This window comes from Neolamprologus multifasciatus, chromosome 20 (genome assembly GCF_963576455.1).
Source record: "Neolamprologus multifasciatus chromosome 20, fNeoMul1.2, whole genome shotgun sequence".
NCBI classification, from domain to species: Eukaryota; Metazoa; Chordata; class Actinopteri; order Cichliformes; family Cichlidae; genus Neolamprologus; species Neolamprologus multifasciatus.
The window spans coordinates 31,440,167-31,462,484 of record NC_140458.1 but is presented as its reverse complement, the minus strand read 5'-3'; the positions used below and the strand labels follow the sequence as shown (position 1 = coordinate 31,462,484).

General features: G+C 39.3%; 1 protein-coding gene across 1 annotated transcript; it reads left to right on the top strand.

Annotated features, from left to right (window-relative positions):
* The first annotated feature begins 1,476 nt into the window (after positions 1 to 1,476).
* Positions 1,477 to 21,113, top strand: pik3cd (phosphatidylinositol-4,5-bisphosphate 3-kinase, catalytic subunit delta). The gene is made up of 23 exons (XM_085145758.1): positions 1,477 to 1,823; positions 2,688 to 2,885; positions 3,602 to 3,830; positions 5,171 to 5,397; positions 5,723 to 5,899; positions 7,036 to 7,191; positions 7,638 to 7,727; positions 8,718 to 8,939; positions 12,284 to 12,380; positions 12,696 to 12,826; positions 13,149 to 13,199; positions 13,302 to 13,469; positions 14,186 to 14,307; positions 14,397 to 14,540; positions 14,656 to 14,755; positions 14,847 to 15,013; positions 15,368 to 15,477; positions 15,646 to 15,724; positions 15,811 to 15,978; positions 17,095 to 17,218; positions 17,415 to 17,560; positions 17,819 to 17,951; positions 18,038 to 21,113. Exons 2-23 carry the CDS (start codon positions 2,745 to 2,747, stop codon positions 18,173 to 18,175), a joined length of 3,120 nt encoding a protein of 1,039 aa, XP_085001884.1. The 5' UTR covers positions 1,477 to 1,823; positions 2,688 to 2,744; the 3' UTR covers positions 18,176 to 21,113.
* Positions 21,114 to 22,318: the final 1,205 nt, after the last annotated feature.

The window sequence follows — 22,318 nt, the reverse complement described above, 5'->3', positions numbered from 1 at the left end:
GCATGTTATGTGACTTGCTATGAAAAAAGTCTGGCACAGAATTCAGAGAAAAGAAAAACCCGTTTCGTCTGTTTGCTAATGTTAGTTAGTGAACAGTTGTAAAGTCACGCTGCTGTTGTTGTTGTTGGCCCCTGCATTTCCCCTTTCTATGGTAGTACAACCGCCGTGGTTCGGGATCCACTTCCACGATGAGCGCGGTGTCTTTGTTCACTGATTGTGGTAAAGCTTAAGTACAAATCGTCTTAAACAGATATAAGAAAACAGGAAGGCAGGCTTCCCAGCAAGATTTTCACTTTGGCAGAAGACAGCAACATTTCAAGAAGAAGAAAGAAATTGTCTGAAGAAACACGATTAATTTTGTTATTTAAGCTGTTTGACTGGCTGCCAGCTGGAATTTCCTCCCCCACAAAATATCTGCTTCTTTACATTTATTTGCATCTATAAATTCAGACATAAATAATTGGGAATGTACTGAATTAAACTCTGTGTGAATTCCAAAAACTAAAAGCCTCGTCTGATCTATTTTGGCTCATGAAACTCGCAAAAGTGGAAGGAAATCAAAAGAGGAAATAACCTACTTTAATTTATCTTTGTTCATTTCATAAATTACTTATGTTTTATTACTCTCACTGACGGGTTGGCAAAGCTATAATTTGATGATGTTGCCAAATCAAGAGGCAAAATTATGATCTATAGGTCTAATCTATAGATTAATACATGAATAACTGGTTAATTAGTTTGTCTATAGAATAAGTGAGACTGTTTTTTTCTCCTTAAAGCCAAAAAGGTTGTATTGGACTGCTCTTTAACGTTTATACCATCATTGAAATTAAAGCATCAGCTTACAAACTATGTCCTTATTACTCAAAAATATGTCTCGTTCATGTCACTCATTCATAAAATGAAACAAGCCAAATGTTGCATCCCTCACAAGATTTTCAAATATTTTCCCTCAGGAGGGGGGGATCGTTTTGTGGATCCACATTGTGGTATTGCTACTTTGAAAGATTTCCACCACTACCGCTACCTTCCAAATCCCACGTTGCCTTTGTAGTCACGTGTGACAACGCGTTGTAATATATATATATATATATATATATATATATATATATATATATATATATATATATATATATATATATATATAAACAGAATTATTAAACATCTCTTTCATCACAGGCTTTTACTCACGCAGGTGCTCCCCTGCTGCCTGTATACGGAAATTAAATCAGCGTTAATAGCGTGAAGGTTCCAGAAAGTGACTCACTTTTCACACACCAAAAATGCCCTCATACCTGCTTGTTACTCTACTTAAATTCTTATAAATTGGTTTTAGCTAATTGTTTCATTCTTAAGCTTAAAATTTTTTAAAAGTCTCCTACATACTTCACCTAAGACAGGAGGAGGGCGGGAGGTGGAGAGAGCGGTGTACTTTCACTTCGCGCAAACTTTTGGCGGACGGTCCCTTGGCTCGCGCGCAGAGAGAGAGAGAAAGAGAGAGAGAGCTGGTGAGGCAGCGCGCAGCCGCTCATCCGTCAGGGTCAGCGCAACATCAGCGCCTGACTGACTGACAGCGCACAGCACCGAGGCAGGGAGGCACTCCACTGCTTCTCAGGAGCCGTACGAGCGCTCGGATTTACAGCCCCTCACCCTGCTCATCTCCTCCTTACGGATAGATCCTGCAGCCGCCGGATCTGAGCGACCCACGTCTCCGTGATGTTCCGTCTTCCATCTTCACTGCGATAAAAAACAACAAAAAGAAGAAGACTGGGGGTAAAAAGGGGAAAAGCCATGAAGAGATGACCGGGTTGTAGAGCTGACAGGCAAGTGTGTGCGCTAACAGGTTGGCAAGGCTTTCGCCATGACACAAGTTTTACTGACAACGGCGCAGCGTCACGTTTGCGTGTTGGATTGGATGCGCCGTATCTTTTTATTTCTATTCTAGCCTTTCATTTCAAAATATACAGATATATCACAGCGTATCTGACATCCATCCGGTCCCGTGAGCTTCATTTTAAAAGCTTAACATTTATTTATTTATCATTGTTTAGGCTGTGGGCACAAGTCAGCCTACATCTGTTATTCACATGCAGCGCACACAGCGCAAGTTTCCTCTTACCAAAGAAAATCAATAGTGTAGAATTACTTTACGTTGCAAACCCTACTTGTTCTCGTTGCACACACACTTCGTTACATTTGCGGGAAGCAGAAGCATATTTCCATTTTTCTGATTTGCATTTTATTCAGCAGATGTACCAGAAAGCTGAAGTTTCTTTAAGCGCCGTTTCACCTGATTTGACCCTTGAATATTTCCTTCTGATCATTAAAGGCAGAACTGCACGTAGTAAAAGTGATAGAAGCACTCAGGTCGTCTTAATCTTTATATATATATATATATATATATATATATATATATATATATATATATATATATATATATATATATATCTGTGTGCTATTATATCACCATCAGGAGGAAGGGGATCAGGTGCAGGCCAGGTCCTTCAATAAGCTACCATTCATTCATGTTATTCTCAACCTGCACATCCTCTTCCTTTTTCAGCTACAACCTCTTAAAGATGCATTATCCAGTGTTTTGGGAACAAACAGCAGACAGCTCATGCAGGGACACTTGTTAATAGTGGATACATATTAACCCCGGCTGTGCTTGCTCTGTGTGTGGACAGCCGGCTCGTGTTCTGGTGAGTAGCAGAGGAGCTGGCAGTAAATGAGAGGCCGTCACCATGCCCCCAGGGAAGTATGGGATGCAGGAGGAGTGGGAGAAGGAGGGGGACCAGGCGATCAACATGGACTTCCTGCTGCCTACTGGGATCTTCCTCAAATTCCCCGTGTCTCGAAACGACACCATCAAAAACATCAAAAAGGTACAGTGTCCCTCCCACCCCAACCCAACGCTCACATGCATCGGCATCTGCTTTTAAAAAGGTCTCTGAAACCTCAACTCCTCACTGATACGTGATGTGTAATGTAATCGCACGTTGCGTCTATTATTAGAGAGCACTGTATTTCCAGGAGACTGTAATTGATTGACTGCAGCATAACAGCTCAGACGCTCAGACTGCAAAATCTTGTTGTCAGTCACAATAATACGCTTTTAAACAAATTGGTTGACTTAATGTTTTCTTCAGACATTAAACTAATTAAAACGCAGCCCCCGCTCAGACAATGCCCCCCGGTTCTGATGCTTCCGACAGAGAGGGAGCTTGCAGCTTTCCTCCCTGGGAAACACAGCCAGCACTCTGCCGAAGCAGATCTGCTGTTAAAATGTGAACGTGCTGCTGAACGGGCCAACACTTCTGCCACCTCGGGCTGTTTAATTTAGCTGCTATTAGGATGATTAAAAGATGAAATGGCCCTCCAGTCACTGCTAATTCACTAGGAATTTTAGGAAAGCTTTAGAAACAATGATTTTCTTGCTTTATTTCAGCTCATTAGATTAATCAGAGGATCATTTGCTTTTGTTTTAATTTTGAAAACAGTAACTGGACAGTCTTGGTTTTTTTCTCATGAAAACTGGGCATGGCGGGTCATCAAAACTGGGGCTCTCGTGTTCATTTATCCCTCTTGTCTCTTATTTCAGATGGTTTGGAAAAATGCGAGAAGTGAGGCCCTGTTCTGTGGACTCGGCGATCCTGATGGATACGTCTTCACCTGCATCAACGAGACGGCGGAAAGGGAAGAGCTGGAGGAAGAATCGAGGCGCATAAGTGATGTGCGGCCCTTCATGTGTGTTCTGAGGCTGGTGGCGAGGGAGGGCGACCGGGTGGAGAAACTCACCAACGCCCAAATCAGCCTGTTAATTGGCAAAGGTGGGCCTCTGCAGTGTCTATAGAGGGGTTTTTTGTTTGTTTTTTTGTTGTTTGCTTTTAAGGGTTTGTGGTACTGTTCTATGAGATTAAATCAGTCATGATTACAGAGAAGAGTCATTAAGCTACAGAGATATTCCAGTCTGGCTCGAGTCCCCTGAATTGCTGCCCAGTCTACTAGATTTCTCAGAGTCAGACAGAACAAGTGACTGTATGCATTTAAAAAAAGAGAAATGAAATGAGAGTTTCTGACTTGCAACACTCATCCTGATAACGTCTTAATGTTTGCACAGCAGCTTTGATCTCATCCACTTGTTACCATTACTGTGGCTCTGTTATGTTCTTAGTGCCACAAAAATGTCTTCTTTTGCTCAGTTGTTGATCCAGACCCCTGCAACAAGCGCCACAGCACACTTACAGCATGAGAACTGATGAAAAGTTGCTGTGGTTGTAGTTTTGAAGTCTTGGTTTGGAGAGTTAAAATGCTGATTGGAACAAAAGTATTCATATTTTTCTGAGACTAGAAAGTTAGCGGAATAACACTTTGCTCAAAAGGAGGAACTATTAACAAAAAAGCATTTTCTTTCTGAGTTACCGTATATCCACGATGCTAATCGTCTTTTTTTTTTTCATTTTTTAAAGTAAAGCAGGTTGCTGGCTAGCTATAAGCCAAGAATGTCAAATATAAAGCCTAGGGGCCAAAATCTGACCTGCAGAGATTTCAATCTAGCCCGCTTCATTGCTTTGAAAAATGTGAAGGTTTAAATTTGAGATATAGGTTTTTGCAGCCATTGCCGTTCATATTACACAAAAGTAATCATTAAATGACAGAAGCCTTCTTGTTTTTTCACTGCTGTAGGAATTTCTGGTTTTTACAGTAGGTTCACAGTAATTAAAAATAATTATTCTGTGAATTAACCAAAGATACTATAAGCTAATGTAGCTAACCTGAAAAAGTAGGGCAAGGCTAGGCTAACTAGCTAAAGCTAATTTATTTGTTTAGCAACCCCCCCTCTATTCTCATGTATTCTGAATATATTATGAGTGTAATGATAATTATTCTTTAGATAGTTATAATATGATTCCACTCATATTTTACGTGTAATTAACTTTTGAAAAATTCAGGGATAAAGTTTTCAAATATACAGACTTAAAGCTAAATGTGGCTAATAGCATTGTTACATTTTAGCCTATGTTTCTTATAGATTTAGTCAGTGAAAATTTGCTATTCTGATGGCATAATTTCTTTTCTGTGTTTTCTTTATTCATCTGAAAGTTTTTCGTGTTTCAGTTAATTAAATGATAAGCTAAGTTCTCCTTTTACTTTTTAACCAACTTTCCAGGTCTGCATGAGTTTGAAGCTCAGAAGAATGACGAGGTAATTGAGTTTCGGACCAAGATGAGGGCGTTTTGCGAAGAAAAGGCTCAAGATCGACAGAGTCTGCCCTGGCAGAAGTGGATGGAGTACAGCTTCCCATGTGAACTGGAGCCATGCCGCTCCCTGCCGCAGAGCCTCAAGTCAAAAAACAGCAAGAAGATCTTCATTAATGTCAAGTTTGAGGCTTCTGACGTGAGTTCATCAGTTGTTGTTTTTTTTTTAAGTTGTCATGAGTCATACAGTCCAGTTTGTTCAAACTAATCAAATCTAATGTTCTGGTATGATGGGGCAGCAGGGAACCCGCAAAAAGCAAAGTAGCTTTGATTGGAAAAACTGGTTCCACCTTGTGCAGACACATTGTGGAGGTGATTTTAAGTACATGTGATCACCTTTGGAAAGCCCCCTCCCACACCATAAACACTACCTTCAAAACAACACTCAGGAACAAGCAGCAATTTTATGATTTTCTGTAAAGCCGTACTCTTTATTTGAATGATGTTGTCTGTTGCTCTTACAGGAAAGCTTCATGCTACAGCAGGACCCTCAGGACCTCCCCTTGGTTCTGATGAAGAGCGCTCTGAAGAAGAAGGCTACCGTTTTCCGCTTAATGCGACAAGAACCTGAAGACTACACCTTACAGGTCAACGGGAGATGGGATTTCATCTATGGGAAACACCCACTGTGTCAGTTCAAAGTGAGTTAATCGAATAAAATAAACTCTTGGAGCAGAAAATTGTGTGAAAATGCAGCATATTAAAAAAAAGTACTTTATCACTTTAATTATTTCCCTTTTTTCACAGTTGGTTTTGTTGGTTTAATGACTCAGTCCCATTTTTGTACATTATAAGTGTTTCAATACAACTGATGTTAAAAAAATGAATGTGTTTGGCAAAAGCTTTCTTATACTGGGTTGGAACAAGGCAAGTTTTTCCCCAAATTCTGGACTGGAAATTTTAGATGTTCGTATTGTAGCTTTGAGGCAAGTCCTGTGTAGGTTTGTCAAATTTTATTTTGGGTTTGTGTTTTTGTTGGATGATAATTCCCAAGAGTCCAATTTTCTTTCAGGCTCATTTTCTGCCGTGATAGCTTTTGTATTTCGCTTCTAGACGTGTTGCAGAGAGGCATAAAAACGTGCTAACAAATAATCAGCACAGATGTCATTTTTCTTTCTGTTTTGCCACAAAGAAGTGTTTCAGAGGGCAACTAGGGGCCTTTATCCTCCTCGTTCCTGTGGACATGTGCTCGACTCAGTATGAACTATTCTACCTAATTTATTTCATATCAGCGTCCGTCTTTAAAAAAAAAAATACACATGCTCTTTGACATATTAACCCACAGCGCCTTTAAGATGAAAGTTTATCTATTTATTCACAAACTGAAAAACGAACTGTGAAAAGTTGGACTTTCTCTGCTGATCTTTGTTGAAACTGTGAATTACGTTCTCTATATTCTAGACGAGCTGTTGTTTTCTCTGTGAATGTGTGCGAGTTTCTGTTTAGTGTCGTTTGTCTGCGTTCAGCCTGTGCAGGTGGGTCCATAATAACTGAAATGACTGTCAGTTAGGAGTAGGCTAAGTCAAGATTTTGGTGGCCGGAGACTCCACTGTTGATTTTGAAACTCCAACTACCTGCAGGGTTGACTCATATCTGTATAGCAGCCCTGCAGAAAGGAACTGCATCCATCCACACATAATGAGATTTGAGCTGCATTAACCTACAGCAAATGAACAGCCTTCAGGAGCTAACCAGCGCTATCAGAACACTGGGAAATATCTGTGGGTGAACTGACTGATGGCTGTGCCAGTAAATCGTCTGTTGTCTCTCTCCTCAGTACATCTTCTCGTGCTTGAGAAATTGCCAGAACCCCCACCTCACCATGGTGCACTACTCCACCGTCACCAAATGTCAGGAGGAGCAGGGCAGAATGTGCAGCCAGGTGTACAAGAGTCGCTCCTTATCCAGACCTCCTCCTCTGCCACTGAAGAAGGTGAGAGGTCAGGCGGTAGCTGTCGTTCATTAAAAGAGGAGCACGTGCTCTCTTTTTTTCCCCTTTTCTCTTTTCTCGCAGTTGTTACTCGACTAGCCTGCGGACTTTGGCACACTTGAAATAAGTCACGCAGCTCGGTGTAGATAATTTACATCTGACGGCTTGTCTTTCATTTGCTATAGTTGCGCATGCCATCGTTTTATAATGTTTTGAAACTTTTATCTGAAGCTCATCAGATAAGTGGCTAAAAATCTTTTGGCAGTTTTTTTCAGTTAGAAAGCCCCCCCCCCCCCCCCCCCCAACTTTCTTTTGAAAGTAGATGTTACTTTGCGTCTACCCTCTTTTCATTTTTTTGAGTTGTTGCCAAACAGGAAATTGGAGCAACTGTGTGAATGCAAGGCAGCGAGAAATTAAATTCCCTTTTTTCCTCTGACTTCTTCCTACAGCAAAACACCTCCTCTCTGTGGTCCATCAATGAGCCTTTCCACATTCACCTGGTGCAAGGCAAACGAGTCAATGCAGACGAGGGAATGAAGGTCGGTGTGGTTTCGCGTGGGTTTTCTCTCACTTTGCTGCTCAATGAAATGTGGCATTCACTTGTTTACCAATATCTCAATTTCAGTTGTAGGAACAGCGGGGCTGACATGTAAATGACAAGGGGGGGTCACATGGTACAGACCACACATTTCCCATAATTCATCAAGGCGGTTGGTTAAAACTTCAAAACAGGAAGTGGGGAGTGTCTATCTGGTTTTTACGTCTCATTCTGAGGCCTAGATTCTAAGAAAAAAGACAGACTACATGCTCTCCCTCTTTCGCTTTCAAATGCACTTCTTTTTTCGAAGGCGTTGCATGTTACTATTGCAGACGGGCTCCTGACCTATCTCAAAATTTGACAACTGTCAGTGAGCGTACGAGAACAGCCAAAGGATGTGGAAACATCCGCTGATACTCCATGCTCGCCCTTCCGTGTCAGAAGAAAGAGTGAAAGAAAGAGTGGGAACTCTGTTAACGTGTGTCTGCCTTTGTAATTCTGTTTCATAACTAACTACATTACTGTTTGGATGGGTTATTAAGTGCAAGTGCACTCCTCGGTGCTGCTGCCTTAGAGCATCATGACTCATGACTAATTTTTCCTGCCGCATAATTATCAGTCATGTCTGTGGACGGCAGGCAGAGGTTTGAAAACACAACCCCTGGAGGGAAGGGGGGAAATCAGCTCATATATTTTGTAAATGTTAATTCGGACTATCTTGATTTGGCGAAAGGCAGGAGCTTAATGGTCGTGCAGTATTAAATTATGTCTCTGGCGGTTGTTTTTTCATTTGTGTCTGACTCTGCACGGAGACCTGTTTGCGCTTACGACTCATAGCTCGAATTACACAGGAAACTCTGAATCATCTCGTGAAGTCTGTAAATCTTCCACAAACAATCACCTTCACACTAAAGTGCTAAAGTCTTCGGCTTCCAAACCACATGTCTTGCCTCCATCTAATCACTACTGTGTATCTGTGGTTCCCCTGCAGCTTGTAGTGCAGGCTGGTCTGTTCCATGGCAGCGAGCTGCTCTGTAAGGTGGTGACGAGCTCGGAGGTGACAGTGAGCTCCGAGCCGCTGTGGAATCAGAAGCTGGAGTTCGACATAAACGTGGCCGACCTGCCCCGCATGAGCCGCCTGTGTTTCGCGCTCTACGGCGTCATTGAGAAGACCAAGAAGCCCCGGGGCACCAAAAAGAAGAACAAGAAAGCGGTGAGTGTGTCAGTAACTCGTGGTGCTTTTGGGGTCTCGGCGTACTACTCGTTCGATTGAGCAGGCCAGTGTTTTGGGCTGGTGGTGTGAATTTGTTCGCAAGCACAAACAGATCTGTTTCCTCTCTTGTGTGTAGTGCGTGTAGCTTCTGTGTGGGTCTGTTGTTTCTGCTGCGTCGGGTTGTGCAAGTGTGCTTAGTGGCAAGGCTGCGGTTAACACTTCATCCGCTTCAGCCCTTTTATCTGCACATCGGTCCAAGGAAGGAAGGAATTGGCTAACATTTTCAAGGAATTCTAAATTCATCTTCACAGCCCTCATCTCTCTCTCACACACACACACACACACACACACACATATATATACACTTAGCGTTTAACCTTCTAAATTTACATGCTCGCTGACAGCTTAGAGGGGGAGGGGGATTAAGACATTACAAAGCAATTTTATCTACAGCCGGGCTTTGCAACATTTTTTTTGATTAACAAGCATGAATTCAGAAAAGCCAACGAAGAGAAAGGCACAAGAAAAGAAGAAAAGTGCACACATTAAATCCATGTAGTTGGATTTACACCTGCACCTCTTCTAGTTGTTTTAACAATTGTTCAGCTGCATTTTCAAAGATTTATTCTGCTGTAAGGGCTGCAGCAGAAGACAAACGCTCTCTTTGATTGACTCTTTGCTAATATATCGCATTACGACAAAAATTGAATGAGTAGAGGAGTGCACTAATGGGCCACGCAAACGGCTACATTTTTTTAAAGATATATATCAAACTGAGGATTAAAGACCTACTTCCCACTGATGTCTTAGGCAAACAAACACAACACAGGATATATATATATATATATATATATATATATATATATATATATATATATATATATATACACACACACACACACATATATATATATATATATATATATATATATATATATATATACACACACACACACATATATATATATATATATATATATATATATATATATATATGTGTGTGTATATATATATATATATATATGTGTGTGTATATATATATATATATATGTGTGTGTATATATATATGTGTGTGTATATATATATATATATATATATATACACATATATACATATACATATATATACATATACACATATATATATATATATATATATATATATATATATATATATATATATATATATATACACACACATGCGCCTACAACATTATGCATGACAGACAGCCTTTATATATAGCTTTGCATACATTTATACATGGCTGGCAAAGCATGCAAAAATGATGGGAAATTACATTTTAAAGAGTGGAGCACATAGTAATAATGGTGATAATATAAAAAGCATTGTAATCGTTTGCACAAAGCTTTACCGCTTATGATGAAGTTTTATTTCTAAACAAAAAAAATCATAATAATTTGTGGTTTAACACTAAGATGAGCACATAATTGTTTAGCTACAGCTCCATCATTGAAAATAATTAGTATTGACTATGAAGTATGTGATACGAGGGCGACACTTCAGTGTAATTGTTAAACTGAAAAATTAAGGCTGATCAGGACACCTGAAGGTCTGCGAGGCAAACACTCCAAGAAAGAGTCATTTGTTTGCCAAAATCCAGTCAGTAACTGAACGCTGGTTTAGCTGACTGGGTTCAGCAGGACACCTGTATTTTGTTTGGCTAATGCAAAAAGTTCAGATCCGCCCAGAATCCAATTACAGTTTGTCTTCCCCTGTGTCCTGACACAAGGAAGGCCCAAAAATATAGTTTAAAAAAGCACAAAATGTAGATACTAATGACAATAACACCTGATCTGACATTAATGCACCAATTATCTTTAAAACATTTATTACATTAACTGCTGAAGCAGTCATTCAACTGACAGAAATTCATGAGCAGCTACTAATTATTAGTAATTTAAGAGAATTTATGCTTTTCTTTTCTATATAACAAGAAGTTTCCAGCACAGAGAGATTTTTAAACTTTTAACCTGAGGGGAAAAAACCTACTTTTGATAAAAAATTAATTAATTGACACTGATGCCATACACATTTGTGTTTACGGTCGAAATGACAAATGTTTGTTAAAAAAGCTCCACTCGGCATGTTACTAGCAAACAAATGAAGCGCTTTGAAGATGCGATTTAAAGATGAAACTGATTTAATCAGCGGTTTAATCTGTTTAAAAGCTTTACCTCTCATTTTATTAATACATGCAAAATTTAATATGTTACTTTAACTATAAGCAAGTTGGATTAAAAGGCTTCAGCAGCTTCTTGCAGCAGCTCCTTTTATGTCATATAAATGAATATAAAATATGTCCTGTTCAGGACGGTGCACAGCTGCTACAGTGGTGGCAGTACACTCAAATACCACATTTGAAAGAGCCCCCACAAACCTCCCCTGTATACAATGAAAGGTACTGTGAACAAGAACAACAAATTCCCCTTTTTCTGTAGTTGCAGTATCTTCTGTTTTGAAGCGACGCAGCAGCTGTGCGCTCGAGTTTGTGCAGACCTCCAAAACATGTAGCCCAGGTGTGTTTTATGGCCATTAAGACCACTTCTGCTTTCTGAGCCACTTCTCTCTTTGTTTGCCTGGAAGAGAAGTCCTGCAGCCAGACGGCAGAAAGGCAGGCGGAAGTTGAGCTATTTTAGCCGCTCTTGTTTATGTGCACCGCCTTTTTTTCTTCTTTTTTTAACTTGAATGTGTTAACTGTGTTTTTGTTGTTTTTAACACACCGAAATAATGGAAGTCATTTTTCTACTGATTTCCTGGAACCCAAATTCCCTTTATAGAGAATTTTAGAAGTTAGAAATACAAACAAATCACTCGCCTAACGTTTTATTGTCATGTTTTTGGAGGCGGCTCTAAGTCTAACGGTGAATTAAATTAAATATACCGAAATCAAGGTTCAGAGTGTTTATTGCAATTAGAATATTAAAGTTTTGAATTCAAGTAAAGCTTTAAAATAAAGCACATGTTGGGCAGGAGATGGTTAATTATTCAAAGCATTTTAGATTAAAGAATAAAAAAGCTTTGCCTTTAGAGAATCTTGATTTTAATTTTTTATGATGCAAAAAAAAAAAAAGATTTCCCAGTCAAACGTTTTTATCTTCAGAGAGGAAAAGAGCTTAAAATATAAAAGATTTTAATTGCCCAAGTATTGCACATGATTTTATTACAACTGAGGAAACATAATTCAGCTCAGGCTGCAAGCTATGCAGGTTCGTTTTCCTCTGTACATCTTTTATATTCTCTGACTCAGTTTTAAACCATTTCCAAGATCCTTAAGCTTGAAGATGGTGTGTGAAACAATAAAGTTTCTCTCTTTGTCTTTTCAGGATTGTCCAATAGCCTGGGTGAACACCATGGTGTTTGACTACAAGGACCAGCTGAAGACTGGGGAGTTCCACTTATCCACATGGCCGTCTGTTCCTGGTACTTTTCAGCCTTGCCTCTTCTTACATTTTCCTCCTCTTCAAAAAAAAACAAAAAAAAAAACACCTCCTCCACAACACTTTGAAGCACGCAGAGAGCTTCTGAAATGCCCGGAGTGACACGTCTTGCCACCCAAATCACACATAGTGACACATTTTGTGTTTTATGATGCAATAAGATAGCCTATTTGCAGATGTTGAAGTACCTGTTTGCCAGGCGGGGGAGTGGTTTTCTTAGACGAAAGACTAAAAACTGAGAAGAAGATTCCACCAAATGGAACATTTTATCGTTTCATATATGATATTTTTATCACAGATGAGAAAAGTGACCTGCTGAACCCGATGGGAACTGTTGAGAAGAACCCTAACGTGGACAGCGCCGCTGAGCTTCTCATTCATTTTCCCAACATCCGGCCACACCCCCTCTACTACCCTCCACTTGAAAAGGTACTATCTCCCAAAAGACTACACAAAAAAAGTTACAATTTAAAAAAAAAAAAGGTGAACTAACGTGAAGTACAGTGTAAAATTTTATTAAATTTAATGGAATATAGTTAAATGAAATTTCTAGGATTTGTATACATTCAGTTTATACCAAAAAAACATTTTCTTTAATGATTAATTGTTTGAATAAGTCATTTTATGATTTTATGTATTTCATTTTAATTTTACACAAAATTATTGTGTCATGTTTATTGAGGCTGAAGTACATATTTGGATCTTTGTTTGATGACAGTCAGTCCAAGCAATAATCCTCATGTGTTTTCAGATATGTGACATGGAGAGGAACGGTGATCTAAGTTTAGCCACTAAAGACGAGGTAGGACTCACATGTGACAAATTTTTCATAGTTAGAATTTGTGTTTTGTTTTTAAAGCAGAAAATTTAATAACTTTGTGTGTGGATCATGTGCTCTCTGTAGCACTCTAAGCTCAAACAAATCATGGACAACAAAAACTACACTGAGTTTTTTGAGGACGAGAAAGAGCTCCTGTGGAAGCTCCGCACCGAAGTCCGCGATCATTATCCTGAAAGTCTGTCCAAGCTCCTCCTCATCACCAAGTGGAATAAGCGTGAGGATGTAGTTCAGGTACGAGTAAAGCGTTATTTATTCTTTGTATTTTTCACTGATGTCTGTAAGTCGATCTGGAGATGTAAAACCTTTTGTTTCAGATGATTAGCTTAGCTTTAAGGGTTAAAGTGGCCAAAATTTCAAACAAGGAGTGAACGAATCAGAAAAAAGCTCAAAGAAGTCAAATTTTGAAATGATAGTCTGTATAGGATTATTGATTAAAACTGGGAGAAATACTATGTAGTGTATTGTATTATATTATTATATTGTATATGTATTCTTAGTTTCTTATATACAGACAACTAATAGTTTATATTGGGTGTTTTATTTTGTTTTAGCAAACGTCCATGAATGCCAGCTGTACTTCATTCTTTTACATTTTCAAAATAAAGTTCTATCTATAGAAAACAGGCAACCACGAGCTCTGATCTATGTAATATAATATTTATCTATAATATTATGTTGGTAAGATTTACCAACCACAGAGGTCTTGCAGTAAACCTTTGTTGTAACAAGAGCAAGAAAATATGTGACTTTACAGGTTTTTGGAGCTTCAAAACTAAGGAATGTTTTATTTTTTATAGTGAATCATGCAAAATTATAGTAATGTCACTGCCGCTTAAAGAAATATTGAGTTGTGAAATAACATCAGCAGCCTGCTTTAATCTTCAAATTGTCAAAATCTCCTTGATTTTTCTCATCATGTTAGAAAATAATTATTGGATTCTCCTCAGATGGTGAATTTACTGAGGAACTGGCCAGACGTCCCTGCCATCCACGCCTTGGAGCTCTTAGACTACAGTTTTCCCGACCCAGCGGTTCGTTCCTTCACTATCAGATGCCTCAGAAAGCTCAGGTACACACACATCTGTTTCAGAAGGTTACAGTGCCAGGCATGCTGTGTTGTGACTGTTAACCGCATAAGCCACATTTCTCTGCACACAGTGATGATGAGCTGCTTCATTACCTAATCCAGCTGGTCCAGGTCCTGAAGTACGAGTCCTACCTGGACTGTGACCTTACCACTTTCTTGTTAGAGCGTGCACTGTCCAACAGGAGGATCGGACATTTTCTGTTTTGGCATCTCAGGTGAGTGAGAAGGGGCTAGCTTTAAAAAATACAAGCTAGTTGGAAAAAAGGGAGCAGAAAGAAAAACAAGATCGAGTCAGCTTTTTGTTTGACTGGAGATTTGTGTCTATTGTAGGTCAGAGACTCATGTGGCATCTGTGGGTTTGCGCTTTGGCCTGATTCTCGAGGCCTACTGCAGGGGAAATATCCATCACATCAAGCTCTTAACCAAACAGGTAATCACCTCCTGATTCTTACTCACCTTCGCTTTGATCTTGTGTGTTTTGAACTGATTCTCAGTCTCTTTGTTAACTCTCACACATTCAGAATGAGGCTCTGGGCAAAATGAAGGCCCTGAGTGACTTTGTCAAGTTGGGCTCCCAGAAGGTGACGGCAGAGGACCTGAAGCAGTGTATCAGACAAGAGTCCTACCTGGAGGCCCTGTCAGACCTACTGTCACCACTCAACCCGAGCATCATCCTCTCTGAGATCTGGTTAGTGGCCCAGACAAACACACAAATGCAAACGCACACAAGAGAGCATAATTGTTTTATGCATTATTGTCCTCCTTATTGGATTTTGCAAAGGCCACTTTGGCTCCTTTTCTGGCTTTACTGAATAAAAAAAAATACATTTAAGTGGTACACGGAGAAATTAACTCTTCGGTTGATTCAGGATCACAACAACTTACTCTCATTTCTCCCTCCTACAAACATATGAGCGCATTGTCAGTGTCGTCCTGGACAAAAAAAATCATTTTTATACAACAGCTCACAAAGGATATCAGTTATTGAGCAAAAATATATGTACAAGGATGAAATTTAACATGAGCGTTTTTGCTGTGACAGTACTGATAGATGCAGATTTATGGACTCCAAGATGAAGCCACTCTGGCTGATGTTCAAGAATCCCGCAGTTGAAGGAGACATGGTTGGCATTATCTTCAAAAATGGAGATGGTAAGAGACAAGAAGGTCGAACGTGCCTTTTTCAAGGTGCCTGTTTTAGTTTAAGGGCTGGTTTGCAAATTCAAATCTGCTGGGAAGATAAAAACTGTGGGTTTGGAACGAGTCATGCAAGAGAAAAGTTAGGATTAGATATATCAATTTCTCCTTTGTCACCTTTAGACCTTCGACAAGACATGCTGACCCTGCAGATGATCCAGCTCATGGAGAATCTGTGGAAGAAAGAAGGTCTGGATCTCAGGTAGGAGCTGGTTCGTACAGCAATTGCCTCTTGTGGGGACATCTTGTCCGCCAGCCTTAACGCTGTTCATTTTTTGGCAAACACAGGATGATCCCGTACGGCTGCCTGTCGACCGGGAACAAAATGGGGCTCATCGAGGTTGTGAAGAACTCTGACACAATTGCCAACATCCAGCGTAACAGCAGCAACAGCGCCGCTACCGCTGCCTTCAACAAGGACGCCTTGCTTAACTGGCTCAAATCGAAGAATCCCGAGTGAGTACGATGAACTCTGGCACAATGGCAACTCTCAGAAGCTCTCAGATTGTCATCTTATTTGGTGTAGACACTCTGTAGAGGTGATGACCCTATTTAACCTCAAAAAGCAAAGCAAATTAGGTGCATTATACACACAGCCAAGCATGACATAAAACCACACAGAAGGCACAGAGCAGGAGTGGGGTGAGCTAATCCGCATATGCACCCTTTTCCCCCCATAAACCTCCCTCAGGTTGTTGTGGGGACTTCCCCAAGTCCTCCTAGGACAGCGCCGACTTGTCTAGTGTCAAGAAAAAAGTTTTTCAATTTGAAATTCACGATAACATCATGTGAATTTTCCTAAGCGGCATCTCACCATTTCATCGACGCTTGATTTTAGCACAAAGTAGCCGCGTATATTGAGCCACAGATGGGTATTGATATTTTTTAAGTAAAACAATAATATTTTTGTGATCAATTATCTATTTTTGTTCATGTGGAAAAGAAGGGGGAGGGGAAGGACAGAAAATAAGACTTAAGAATATGAAAAAAGGGTGTTTAAGGCACACAAGCCTTCATCCTATTCCCAGTCCCATTCAGGAAAACTTGCATAGTTTGATATAAATATTTCACTTCTTCTGAGCAGTGAACAGTAAAGTGTTTTTTCCTTGTAGCATTTTAAAACCGGATAGAGCAGCACAAAGTGCCCCGGCTGGCTGCATCTTTAGCAGCATTAAATGAGAGTAGATTTTTATTTGATGCCAGACAGTCTGAAGGTCTTGTCTATTCTAAAAGCTCCTTTAAGAAGTAATGAATAAGCCTCTGTGCTTCACGTTGGGGTGTCCAGGCTGATGGCCCCACAGAATACAAAGATAATTAGCCCGGACACTGCAGCGTGAGAAAATTAGTATAAAAAACACAATGAACCCTCCGCACGTCTAGGCTGCGTTAATCAGCCACAGGAACTCCTGTTTGAACATTTCATACGCTCTGTCACCGATGACACTCTGCTTCATGGCCGCGTTTGTGTAATGCAGGCTGATATAGGAAATATAAGAGAAGTGTGAAAGCACTGTAAGAACACAACTCGCTCACGTTCTGCTTCCTCGTTTCTGTGACCTTTCATGTCACCAGGGACAAACTTGATCAAGCGATAGAGGAGTTCACACTGTCCTGCGCTGGCTACTGTGTAGCTACTTACGTCTTGGGCATTGGAGATCGTCACAATGACAACATCATGATCAGGGAAACTGGACAGGTGAGATTTACTGCACGTTTGAATCTCAGCAAAATTATGTTGCTGATTGATGTGTAATGTTTTTGGTTGGAGTTGGTAAAAAAAATGTGCTTTGTAATATTCTAATAATTTTTTGGTGAAACATGCTGGAGTCAAATTGTTTAGGTCAGTTTCGGAGACTCAGACGTAGTGACTAACGTGAGACTTTGCTTTTTAGCTGTTCCACATTGATTTTGGGCACTTCCTGGGCAACTTCAAGCGGAAACTCGGGATCAACAGGGAGCGCGTGCCTTTTATCCTGACGTATGACTTTGTCCACGTGATCCAGCAAGGACGAACAAACAACAGTGAGAAATTTGAGAGGTACAAGGAAAACATGTAACTCTAACACACGTACATAGTTATAGTTATAGACGGCGGCACAATGGTGCAGTGGCAAGCACTGTCCTCTTGGAGCCTTTCTGTGTGGAGTCTGTGTTGGCCCTGTAATAGACCGTGTACCCTGGCATAGGAACCAGGCACCTTGTGACCCTGAATTGAATAAGCAGTAAAGGATGGATGGATTGTTCTGGGGTTCTGCTAACTTATGAAACGTATTTGTTTTTGCATCTTTTGCATCAGGTTCAGGGAGTACTGTGAGCGGGCCTATAAGATCCTGTGTCGGAACGGGACGCTGTTTGTCAACCTCTTCGCCATGATGAAGGCAGCGGGGCTACCTGAACTCACGTCCTTCAAAGACATACAGTATCTAAAGGTACGCCACAGTTATGATGTAGCAGTTAATGATTATGAGGAGAATGACAACAGTGTTAATAATTAGTGGTTTCTTGTTTTTAAAAGGACTCTTTAGCGCTGGGCAAAACAGAGGACGAGGCGCTGAAGAACTTCAAAGTAAAGTTCAACGAAGCCTTGCGGGAAAGCTGGAAGACCAAGGTCAACTGGATGATGCACTCACTGGCCAAAGATAATAGACCATGAAGAACACTGAACCAATGAAACATGAGGCCCAGCCAAATACATGGATTTTTAACTTATACACATATAAACACAGTCGAATATTTTACTTGACAGAAGGAATTCAAAGACTCTGAAAAGCTCTTTAGCAAAACGTTTACATCTCAGTGGCCTGTATGTGGTAAATAACAACTAAGCAGAGGCATCCAAAGATAATGAGATAATCCTGGAGCATCACTTCCACACACACAAGTATTTTCACAGTGAAGAAAATCCATCGCACTCATCCTCCTCCCATATATCAGTGGAATGTCTTTGCCACGAGGAGCATTTCAACCCAGAGAATAAACCTGTTTTTGATTTGCTGAAATTGCTACTTGAAAACCACCCGCTCATGCAAAGTGTCATGAATCACCGAAACAGAAAGTTCATCTCATCGACTGCATTACTCAACAGGGAGCAAGCTGCAAACTAACTTTATGATGACTTGAGGCTGTGTTCGGCAGGGAACAGCAGTTTCACCTCAAGACTTTCGTACGGTTTACAACCCACGATAGCTGTTATGAGGTTATTTCCTCTCATTTCAACTGTATCTTTGCAAAACGTGTCTTTTTTTTAAAAATATATATATTATCATTATTGTATTTTTATTTAACTGTGGTAACTACTTAATGAGTGCTGATGTACTTGTTAGGTCGCAAAGAATATTTCAAAAAGAGGTTATGCTTTTTGTCGTTCTAACATTGTTGTCTAATGTTGCCTTGAAGAAGAATATGTGCCAATACACATGAAGCATTTTATAGTATAGTCTAAGAAAATGTAGGACTTTTATTTTGAAAACATGCCTGTGTACCTATAGCTAAAGGTACCCTGATACTACTCTTATTTTAAGAAATACACTTACTTAAATCTCACTTTTAGCTTAAGTGAGATTTGAGTATACTAGGTTTATCCTATCCATTTTAGGGTACTAGGGAAGGTGGAGCTTATATTATGTGGTATTGAGAAAGGGGCGGGGTAATGTCCCTCCTCGCATCCATGGACATCTATGGACAATTTTGGATGATCGGTTAATCAAACAAGCATATCTTTGGACCGTGGGAGGAAAGACCTCACAGGGATACGCACAGGAGAGAAAGACTAGCTGCTTTGCTTTAACTATGCTAAGCTAAGCAGACTGTCTGCTGACTCCAGCGTCATATTTAAAAGACACCATGAAAGTGTAATCAGTTTTATTTTAGATTTTGAAGTTACAATTCTATTTTATTTTTCTATTCCCTTTTTCTGGAGAAATATACGATTTTTTTTATGCGCAAGGCAAAGATCTCATATATGTTTGGTGAAAAGAACAGAAAAAAAAGCTTCAGCAGGTCCCAGAATAAGACAATCCGTAGACTCATGTAAGCCATAGACTTGTGGATGTTTTTCTCAAAATGCAGTATTGATGTCATGCCTTCTTTGAAAGTGTAAACCTGGACTAGGTCTATGATCTTAGAAAGAGCAGTACTCATCTGTGAGTGTGTGTGTGTGTGTGTCTGTGTGTGTGTTCTCTAATATTTAAATATGCACTTAAACTGTGATCTCCATTGCATTTTTTAATGGGTGTACAAGGTGCCATGAGCGCGATTTCATGCTTGCAGTGTCAAGCACAACCACACTTTGACATATCTGATGCTGTAAAATATGGCGTTTATTTAAAGTGAGCTCGTATGCTGTGTCATTTCATTTTGTGGTGCATTCGCATTACTTTACATGCTGTATGTCATTCCGTAAGTCGTGCAGGGTCCACTTGAATGAAAGAAAATAATGTGCTATTTATAGCCTCTTTTATTTTTGCAAAACAGTTTAAAAGGTCTACTTTTTGTACAAGTCTCTGTACAGTTAGAGCAAGTGTAGGTGTAGATTACACAGCATGAGGATTTAAGGTACCTTAAACTACTGAGCGATTCACTGTGGAACAGACCTAAAATACAGCTCGCCAGTGTCCTTCAATGTGGGCTCCACTAAGCACTGCATGTTTAAGTCAGGAAAAATGAATTCATGGGCTACTCTTTGTTGTGTGTTTTTTTTATTTTGCAAATTGTAAAGTATATTGCTGAATCAGTTTCAGGCTCTGCCCTGATTGACATGCGTGCAGCTAAAAATTATGAGATGCAGTATAGACTTTTCTCTGCATCCTGTTTTTACTTATGCTTCAGGTGTTATGAGCAGGTAAACACGATGTCAGTAAACAGAGTGTAAAGGGAGAACTTTCTAGAATCCAAGCCATTTGTTAGCTGACTGTTACGCTCGTTTTTGCAACTTCAAATAGGCAGATTGATTGGAAAAAGGCCAAATCCACCAAAGTCACCCCCATGTTCCACTTCTCCCTAAATATTCATCAGCATTTCAAGTCTGAGGGACTTGCTTATCTCCAACTATTCTTTAGGTCATATCAGTCTGGTGTGCAACACCACTACAAAAATAAATGACTAGTTTCAGTACCTCCTTATACACAGTAGCCCCCTTGTTTATTAGAAACATTCGCAGTTTAGCTTCCATATTTGAGGAAGTGGCAATAAAGTGATTAGTGATAATGTACAGTGGTTTTTGCAGATGTGATAAAGTCCAACAAATGTGTCCGCATCTGTTTATTGTTTTGGTGTAGATGTTGGTCACAGATATTGCAGTCTGGCCTGATTATCTGTATTAAGTATGAGTATGTTGTGGAAGCTATGTAAAACCATGACTACTTTTTTGTGTTTTTCTCTCTTACTTGATCAGATTTCATCGAAATATTTGAGAGTGGTAAAGCAGTATCAACTTTTCTATTCAATTGGCTAATAAGTTTCTTGCAGGAATGTCTTTTTGAAAAGTAAGAATCTGAATTGATGGTTGTTTTGTTTTTTTTGTTTGTTTTTCAACAAAAAATTTGAAAATTATATTTTTCATTGGACATCAATTAAAAGTGCTACAAAACTAACTTTGCAAAAGAATTTTGTGAGCTTTCTCTTAAATCAGGAGTGTCACATTCAGTTTTGCTTATAGGGCATATATGGCCCAATTTCACCGCAACAGAAGTAAAAACCTTTGCATGTAATGAACAATCCAGACACAAAACAGGTGATGGACAGCCTGAGGTATCTTATTGAAAAACTATTACACACGGAAGTGACTCAGAGATGTGTGACGGTGAGGCTCATTTAAAAACATATTACAACATAATCCCTACCTGTTTGACCCAAGTGACTCCTTTTTTACTTTTATTTTTATTAGTATTATTTTTCTTTTTAACTTTTTAACTAATAATCACAATCTATAAAAGCTATACTTGTGTAGATATAAGTATAGCTATATAAAGCTATAAGGTTCTAACTTGTAGTTAGACTCATTTATACTTTAATAGCCATATGTATGACGATAATATGTTATATGATAATACTAACAAAAAAAGAAGATGACAATGACAATGGAAATAGGAAATAGGATGATGATGATAATGATGGCTATTAGTATTATGTTATTTTATCTATATGGTTATAATTATTGTTATTAACTACGTTTAGTTTATTTTTTCTTCTCTCTCTCTTGAGCCAAAAACTAACAAAAGTAATGCCTGTGTTCAGCTTTTACGCACCGCACATCAAATACACCTTCAACATTATCCTGTGTTTTTGTTTTTTTTATTTGAATGTATGTTATTTGTATTTAAAAATTTGTCTGTCTTGTCCTAATTTGTCCTGTTGTTTTGTTAGTGTAGTATTGAAAAAAAGACATAAAGAGTCTACACCACAGTTAACCCCCAAAATAAAAATTCATAAATAAATAAAATTAAACAAAATAATTTTAAAAATAAATAATCAATAAATAAATAATTTTATGCTCACAAACTTACATGAATGTAATTTAACTTGAGTTTATAGACCTAAACAAATATATTATTTTACTATTTATGATTCCTTTAACTTATGAAGAGCTAGAAATACCTTCTGTACATTCTCACTACTTTGTGTTAATTCACAATAATAATAATAATAATCACCTTATTTATTTCTTTAAAAAGACCAGCCATACAGAGATCCGAATTTACCCTTTGGTGACCCGGCTGTCGGACCCAGACCACGTTTCACGTCTCAGACTCCACTGATGAGTGTGCAATGATGGCTGAGCCGGTGGCGCCCCTGGTGG

Coding starts and splice junctions, on each gene's coding strand:
- pik3cd (XM_085145758.1), top strand. CDS start 2,745: ATGCCCCCAGGGAAGTATGGGATGCAGGAGGAGTGGGAGAAGGAGGGG. Junction 8,940..12,283: donor AAAAGAAGAACAAGAAAGCG/GTGAGTGTGTCA, acceptor TTGTCTTTTCAG/GATTGTCCAATAGCCTGGGT. Junction 13,200..13,301: donor GTTTAGCCACTAAAGACGAG/GTAGGACTCACA, acceptor TGCTCTCTGTAG/CACTCTAAGCTCAAACAAAT.